A 9,119-nucleotide genomic window follows, 5' to 3' on the forward strand; every position below is an offset into this window, starting at 1 on the left:
TGATATTTTAGCAGCTTGTTTCCATTTTGACTTGACTTGAGACTATTTTGATATTTTAGCAGCTTGTTTCCATTTTGACTTGAGAGAGCACCTTTGGGGGAATGAGCTAATGATGTATTATTACAACAATGAATCTTTAGAGGGGTTATTTCCTTTCAAACATTTTTCACAAATGGGAGCTRTAAGATGTAGGATTGGGATTTTTAGAAGTCACAGTAATATTCACATCTCTCTGTTACTTCCTTGGTTTCTGTGATAACGTGGCTAATTGTGCATACTGGCATCCAGGAGAAGATTTCCTAATGTAAATKAGTATACAAATACTTTTAAGACATAAATAGACAAACAAAAATCAAGACAGTGCTATACATCAAAAGTGCTTTAAAATGCAAGAAARATCTATAAAACCATCACACTGATAAATGTGAAAAGAATTCAGTTTTGGACTKTACCAGAATCTGCTTCTGAAGACCATCCCTCATATTAGTTTTACATTCCCATGCAAAACCTCTTGCCTGTGGTTTGACTACTGTGASTTAAAATTGCAACAAAAGACACTAGATTTATATTCTGTATAAAAATGTTGTAAAGTTCTTGTCAAAAATATTTAAAAGTAAGCAAAACTTTTGATAATRTTTACAAGACAACTGAATTTCTGCCAGCTTCTTTGTTGTGAATATCTTGAAATAAAACCCTGTGGTACTTTTCCATCTTTTCTTAAGCTCACATAATACAGAAAAATTACCATTTTCTTTTAGCATTTGGCTCTATATGACTCGAATTGGAAGCAATTTTTTTCAAAGCTTTTGGCCTCAATGTGGGTGAAGCATAGGTCCAAATGTGTGCAAGAGATACAACACTTACATTTTGAAATTCAGCAGATTAATTCCACCCAGTTGAGCTTTACAGTTGAGCTAAAACTTTTATTCTGGCTGGTTTGGGATCACTTATCCCTTTCTGTTTCAGCAGCTGAGATCTTTCTGCATTAAAGATGTATTAGAAGTATTTTAACATGTAGAGATAGAATATTAACTGTAGAGGTAGAACTTGGACCTCTTTTAGTGGTTAAAAGGTCTGTGATAATGTAAAAGTTCTGTAAGAATTTTAAAAACAGTAGGCTGGCAGTCAGTCACCCTGGAAACTCAGAAGCTGAGGCAGGCAGTCCTAACATTTCCCTTAAGGGTGAGATCCATGTTGTGTCCCAAACAGGCATTTGAGAGTGAGGCTGTGAGTGGGAAACACAGGTTGGGTTTGGAGTCATGTAAGGGCACAAAATGGTACTGCATCTCCTGAGGCAGCAAGAAAGAGCTCCCTGCACAAGTACTTCAGCACTATTTTGTTTATCTCAAGAGTTACAAACAAGAGTTGGATTTTGAAGGGTTTTSGGCAAAGTATCCAGTGGGAAATGCGTTTTCATCTTTGAAATGTACAGTGTGGTGTTTTTGCTATGACGACTGGCTGGGAAAATCACATTTGACTTTTACTGGGTGATATGGCACTTTGTAAAATCTTTGCTTAATAGCTCTTGGAGTGCTTAATGTATACATCTCATCGAGGTCAAAAAAGTAATCTGTGCTCGTACTGAAAATTCYCAGAATATCTGGAGAACCTCAGCTTATCAGTAAGAATGACTGAAAGTCCTTGGCTGGAGGGAAGCTATGCAACTTCCCTTTCAAGTGTGTGCACATGAATAGTTCTCCATTTTAAAATGACTGTATGGAGATTATACCTCTTCAGTTGCCAGAAATATGCTCTAAAAGACAGATGTATGTCTGGGTACTTGAGAGATGAGCATTTTGTTAGTTTTTACTTCCTTGAGTCTTCAAATCCAACACCGACAGGTTGAGCTGGATTTACTTTACTTTATACATCAACAACAGAATTTATTTACTAAACTTCAAGCCATTATACTTTGATGAAACCGATYGTGGAAAAGAGAAATGTTCATATTGTGGACGCAATGCAAGAAAGATGGGACTGCACTTGTCTCTCACATCTCATGCTATGTTTGCACACAGATGCATTTTTGTTTGTGTGCTGCCCCTGGAAAGCGCACTGCATGTGTRCAGATGGATAGCAACAACCTGGTTTTGAAATCAGGCTGTATTTTGCATTAATTGTAATTTTTTTGCACTTGCAATTTATCTGCAGATATCAGTTAATACAATTAAGATCTTTTAAATACTTGATTGTGCCCATTTTCCTGCTGTATGCAAAACCASATCATGCTGATAGGCCCAAATTTATTCTCTCTTTCTGCGGTGTCTCTGCTGAACATTTGATATTGCCATTTTTATTGTTACTATTATGTTCCAGCCCTGASACTGAAGCTGTTATTAGGGTCTATATTGAAATGTTCACTGTTGCACACCTGAATGCAAAAGAAAATAGTTCTGTGATCTAAATGTTCATCCCAGGAAAACAAAAAAAGCCAAACCTAGACCCCAAACAAATCAACAAAAGCAAAAACAAGCAAACAAACCAAAAATACCAAACCTCAAAGCAGTGTGACGTGCTACATCTCGTTGCTGGATAAGTCTTTGAATGTATTCTCTGAGGCTCCACAAAACCCAAATCCGAGTCTGTAAATGAGYTTAAACGAGGTGCAAGAATCATCTTTTCTCTCTGGGGTTTAAGTTGCATAGAAATGGCTGTGATCCCTAAAATGGGATCCTCACATCATCACTATAGGAGTGTGCATTATCTCAAGTATGATCTAACAGTTGGAACCCGTATCTGCCATCTGGCTGTGGAAGGAAAATGGCATATAAATGAAGYTTTTTTCTTAGAAAGTACATTTTGGAACTGAGTCAACTTTTCRGAGTCTAAATAAATTGTAAAAATTGTACCATTTGATATATTGACCTCTGAGAGAACAGGAAGAAGGGTTATCTGCTGAGTTGTGGTTCTCCTTGGGACATCGTGCCAGTCATGATTAGATTCTTCACRCTTCACTAGTCTCAGTTTCTAGATCTAGTATTCCACCAGCAAAGGTCACTTCAGTGTTTAGTAAGGAGAGAGACTGCCAGTCTAACTGATCAARGATACAAATTGCGGTGTGGGATAGGATTCAAAATATGGAGAAATTTTAGCAGATATTTCATTAAATATGCTGTAATGGTTTTCAGTTCAACTCCAATGCACTGGAGTTTTTGAACAAGTTGTTCCCCATTATCAACATTGCTTCACCATTTTGAGGGACAGRTCACCTAAATCCCTTCAGAATAATGGATTTTCTTTCACGTATCAGGAGCAACTTGTTTTTGTTAGGTGTTTCTTTYGTGGAAAAGAAGAAATGTACTAGCTAATGTCAAAAGGAAAATTTGATAAGCTGATGCACAAAGCTTCAAAGAAATCAAGRTGATGCCCTTAAAAAAATTGCTTTGAGAGTTTCCCTGCATATTTACTGGGCGCAAGTTCCCTCTGTGATTTGTAAATTCTCTTTTTTCATTATTTCCCTGAAGCCCAGAGAGTTTCATTGGTTCTGACACAGAGTGAACAATTGAAAACATTCTTCAGTAGAGAAATATTCCAAACTTCACTTTCACAGTTGAAGGTATGGGGAAAAAAAAGATGGTTTTAGGCAGTGAGACGTGAAGGACAAGTGGTAGGCCTGTCACAGCTGCTGATAGCTTGGCGATGGTTGTACATCATCTTCCCTTCGTTGACTCGTGGACCTGTCTCAGCTGAAATGCAAACGTGCAGAATGACACGTTTATTTCTCATCTTAAACCTGGGTGCTTTTCGGCTTCCCGTGCATCAATGATTTGTTGCGTTCCCCTGTGTTCACCACAGATGTGCTGCCACCCGTGCCAGGGCAAGGAGATAAAACGGCCACCATGCTTTCCGACGGAGCCATTTACAGCAGCATCGACTTCACCACCAAAACCAGCTACAACAGCTCCAGCCAGATCACGCAGGCCACGCCATATGCCACCACCCAGATCCTGCATTCCAACAGCATCCACGAGCTGGCTGTCGATTTACCGGATCCGCAGTGGAAAAGCTCAATTCAGCAAAAAAAYGACCTCATGGGATTCGGTTACTCTCTCCCAGACCAAGGCAAAGGCAACAATGGTAATTACAGTCTTTATTTTCCAGAGCCCTTGGCTTTGTGTGTTTGTCATCTGTGCATGAATTAGTAAATTCTGTTTAGCTCTGTGGGACACTGTTCATATTGACCTGAACTAATGCTTGCACACCTTGCATGCGTGCTGAACCTCACACGATCACAGAATACTTTRCACTGTGCTTTTAATGCTCTTTGCCCTGTGCTACTCACCGAGCCATCTGCCTTCCATTAGGCCAGGGTAGGTGTACTTTTAAAAATAACCAAGTTAAAGCCTGCCACCCCACCCCRTCCGCCCTCAGCTTGCTAACTGCATGTGTCGCATGTGCTTGTGCTGTTGACTAATCCCACGATGCCACTGTGACCTCTGCCGTTTAACCCTTAGCCTTGCTTTACATCCCTGACTACCGGGTGGCTGAGGGACTGGCTAATAGATTGCCACACAACCAGTCACAGGATTTCAGCACCACCAGCTCCCACAACAGCTCCGAAAGGAGTGGCAGCCTCTCAGGTTGGTTCCATCGCCGTGCGTAGGGGAGCGAGGGACGGAGGGGTGTTGGCAAGCGGCTCTCCAGGGAGGCAGAACACCTCCCAGGCACCAGCTGAGGATAACCATGAGTTCTGCCCATCAGCACACGATGTCACATGGAATTCTACTGAAAAAAAAGGCAGAACCCACTTGGAGATAACTGGAGAGTCCTTCCATGTGGTGYTTGTCCGTGTAACCGCCGGCCTCTCCTCGTCACATCCTTAGCCTGGCACAATCTATGGAGCAAATGTATTTCTGTATCCATCCTCAGTTTATAGGTCTTCTCACACTGAACTTCATGAGGAGATTAATATTTTTATGGAGTTGTTAACAGATCCCCCACTCCCATGAGCTGTTCCKAAAAGCTATTCTTCAGTGAAGCAGCTCAGAAATAATTGTAGGGCCCTGAAAGGCGACTGGGGTTTCWACAAGTTGTGCTAAGTCTGCATACAAACAGGATGTAAATTTTGTGTGTGTGCTGCATGTTCTATTGGAAACATGATGCATTTTCATCAGATGAAAATGATCATAGTACATGTGGTTGTGTATSATAGTTAAACACACCCTTTTTCTTGATTTCTTTAATTTTGCTTCCTTGTTGCTTATGTTATGTATAGCTGTCTTTTTTCTTTTTTTTTCTTTTTTTTTTTCCTTTGGTCAAGACAAAACCTGAAAAGGCAGCAGTTAAAATGAAAATCTGAGACTTCACCAATCTGAAATATGAGAGAGCTGAAGGGACTTAATTTTGATAGTCATATCGTATCCTTTTGAATTTCCACTGTAASTGGAGCAGTCATCACAGTAACAGACCAAACCTAGAAATGGCTTCTTTATGTCAATTTAAATGACTATTCAAATTGAATCCTGAGATAAGAAGCCTATAATCACTGGCCCATGACTCAAATAGCCAAATGTGTTTGCAAGCCTTGTGTTCTCAAGGGGCAGCATTAGCTGATTTGAGTGAGACTAAGAAATAGGCTTATGGCATTGTCAGAGAGGTATCTGGGAGCTGAGTTCATGCAATACTTCAGGAAAGGTTCTTGTTCCTTGCATGTGAGATGTATTGGCAAGTCTCTTAGGAAATCAGCTTGCTCCCCAGGCCGCATGAAAATGCAGAAATTGCTGTGAGATACACAAATGTCAGGTATCAGAGKGCAGTATCACATTTTAAATATGTTGACAGCTACAGCTGCCTAAGARTTTTCTCAGAAAGTAGCAAGAGTCGTTGGAAAATGCTCATTGATCAAAAGCTGGACTTTGATCAAATGTTTCAAGTGCAACATATTCTGTATAGTGTTTCTCAGTCTGAATTAAATTTTGTGATGACACGAGGAAACTTTGGGGTTTAGTCAGTCTTTCTGTGGCCAGGGCACTCCAGTGGACCAAGGACCTGACCAAGGCAGTTCACAACAGGATGCCCCAGTGCTCAGATGAGTGTCAGATTACTGGACTGCAGAATCAGTATTTTGCTCTCCCTTGCCCACTAATTATGCCTTTGATACAGGATAATTATGTCTGTAATACAGGAGAAACTGGGGGAAACCTTCAAATAGTCTGATAATTAGAGCATCACTAGAGTCAGAGACCAGCTTTGGTTACATAGYCCCCATCAGGGTGAGCAGGGATTTGTTCTCTCACTTCCTTGGTTAGTACTTTAGGTACTGCTTATTATTCTGACTAAGTTTCTGTCTCTCTTACATGAGTATCATGAGAATTCCTACCCTACTGTGGAATGGAAAATAGCTAAAAATTCAACTGCTTTATGAGGCAGGGAAACTTTGTGGCTTTACTTTGCATAGATTACGTCTGTTCTAGGATCAGCAGCCCAACTGGCAAATTCTTTTCTAGGACCTGATTCATCTAGAGATTTAAACAATATAATTGAATTTCARTGATGAGACATTGAAGGATAAAGCATCATTGCTGTGGGGAAACAAGGCTTCAGTGCATCAGTTTTCAAGCACAAATCAGGCATTATGTGTTAGATGTCTGTCCCTCCAGTCTGACAGTGGAGTAACTCTGCCCATGGGGACAGAGCAGAAATCTCCTGCCCAATTGCAGGTGTAGGCTGCTTTCCTTACCAGCAATGACCTTGGACTTGTCTTCTTTCATTTCTTCATCTAAACKAGTCCCTTTTCTCTCTGCTTCACTCCTAATATCTCCATTATCTCTAATCTTCCTCTTTGAAACCCCCAAAATGCAAGTGATTCTCAAAGCAGCATTCCACACGTCCAACCTACATTTTACCGGTCTCCAAAGATTATCTAGATGCTACACTTCCAAAATCCTACACTTCACCTCAACTAATCTCTAAGCTGAAGCAATTCTCTGCATTTCSCATCTCTGTGTATTCATAATTTAAATCCTCCTGCCACACACACACAAATGCATGTACTTTTCTCCTGAAGCAGTCCCTCCTGCCTTAGTTCTTGTTGGCTCCTACTCCTGCTGAGTTTTCAAAAATTTCCCCACGTCCCACAAATTAAAATTAACCTACTTCCTTTGCACTGTTCMGTGACCCTGTTTCTAACTCTGCTTTTTTTCTTGCCTTACCTATGCTTTGTAAGCTTTATTTTCCCTCCAGAAATTTCATGTATTTGTTCCTCTGTCGCTGCTGTCACTGGGGTTTCTTTTCACCRGTCAAAATGTTCTTTCCCTTTTCAAGAAAGCTACCCTCTCTGCCAGGCTACAAACGGAAGGAAGAGCCTGTTTTCCATCCCTATAGAAGTAGCATCAGCTCAGTTCACACAGGGAATGACAGGATCTTGGCTAAGCTTAYTATAAATACTCCAAGACAAGGAAGGAAGAGCTGTGGTCTGGAATTGAGTAGTGGAAAGTGAAGTTTCACTCGCTGTCAGCCAGGTCGATTAGAAGCCTTGCTGGACTTGTTGCCTGTCTCTAGCAGCCACAAGAGGAAGTGAAAAGAGAAGTCTTGGCTAYTTCTGAGTCACAGGATCACCTTTTTCTTCCCTCTCTATTTGTTCCTGTTTTCACCTAGCTGACATGGGSAGGTAACAGAAGAAAGCCGCTGTCTCAGACAAAAAGTCCCATGATAGGGGCTTGTCTCTGCTGCTGGAATTGTAGCTTCTTCTTTATTTCTCTGTGCCTAAAGTTCGAGCCGTTGCAAAGAGGGCGGTGCCAGCCAGGGCACACCGTGCCACTCTCACTGACAAGTCAGTTGTGACTTTCTTGATTCATTGATTCATTTTTACATGGGTTGTTTGTTTTTGGCCGATCCTTATAAATCAGCAAGACATGTCAGTGGGTGAGATGGATTAGACTCTGCTTTCTGCAGCAGGCCAGGGATGAGTGACAGCAGCTGGGCACCCCACTGAAAAGGCATCTGACAAACCATTCCTCCACCCAACAAGCCAAAGAGTTTGAAAGCCACAACAAAACTCAAAAAAATGGATGTGTCCCCAAACAGCCAAGGGATTTGGAATGTTGTGCCTTTCTTCCTCCTAATGAATTCCYGACAAGAAAAAAAGTCAGGGCAAAATAAAAGAAGCAAAGCAAGTAGGATGAGAGGTTTCTCTCACAGATGGCAGTGTCTCAACTGGAGAAGTGGATACAAGGACAATAGGAGAAGAGCATAGGGTTTAACCAAAATGCCTTGCTCACATCATTTGTRCCTCATCCCTTAGAGCTGTATATCCGAAATAGAAACTCTTCTCCACAGTGGCACAGGGTATTTGAAACCTGTGAAACAAGCAGCTCTAAAACATTGCACATGACTTCCTGATCTTTTTGAGAAATCAAATTTAGGAAATTCCTGTCAACAAAACCCTGTTTCTTTTGTTTTGACAATTCACTCTTGTCATCTGGCTGAAAGATACTGAGTCTGATGGCAGTTTTTKTAGATGGTATCTTTAACCTCTGTGTTTTCCACAGAAAGTGGTTATGCAAAACTGTTATAATCACACTAGATTTTGACATTTGAAATAATTTGCTATGTTTTATTATCATTTTTATGAAGAAGTCACAAAGTGCACATGAATAAATCAGGAAAAATATTCCTGATACAGGAAAACCTTTCTTTCCTTGTTCCTGCACTACTGTGGTGCAAATGTACAGAGGTTTAAAAAGAAGTGATGTTCAGCAAATACTCAGAATATTTATCCATTCCATTCTATTATTACTTATAACCTTGTGACAGCATTAGCACATTGATGCTGATTCTGCTGAGATATAAATACGTCGTCTTTTTTGGGGCATGCCATCTGGAATCAGAATTCTTTGAAAGAAATGTAAATAGCTAGCTTTTTTTTTCCACATTATATCTCTAACATTTTATTTTTCTTTTTGGATTTGCAGGTGGCAAAGGAGGGAAAAAGAAGAAAAACAAAAATACTGCCAAGCCCCAGAAAAATAATGGTTCAAACTGGGCCAGTGTTCCCCTCCCACCTCCTCCTGTGCAGCCACTTCCAGGCACAGAGCTGGAGCACTATGGGGTGGATCAGCAAGAAGCAGGGTAATTTTTTTTCTTTTCTTTTGAAGAAAAATCTGTGATTTGCAGAAATG

General features: G+C 40.6%; 1 protein-coding gene across 1 annotated transcript in view; it reads left to right on the top strand.

The window, feature by feature from the left end:
• Window positions 1-9,119, top strand: part of ROBO2 (roundabout guidance receptor 2) — a 168,734-nt gene that overhangs the window by 116,489 nt on the left and 43,126 nt on the right. Inside the window, exons 20-21 of the mRNA XM_057376620.1 lie at window positions 3,796-4,077; window positions 8,913-9,069. Of these exons, the coding sequence (XP_057232603.1) occupies window positions 3,796-4,077; window positions 8,913-9,069 (439 nt within the window). The remainder of the gene's footprint in view (window positions 1-3,795; window positions 4,078-8,912; window positions 9,070-9,119) is intronic.

This window comes from Malurus melanocephalus, unplaced genomic scaffold, assembly GCF_030028575.1.
Source record: "Malurus melanocephalus ecotype Western Australia unplaced genomic scaffold, MMel_1.1 scaffold_285, whole genome shotgun sequence".
Lineage (NCBI taxonomy): Eukaryota > Metazoa > Chordata > Aves > Passeriformes > Maluridae > Malurus > Malurus melanocephalus.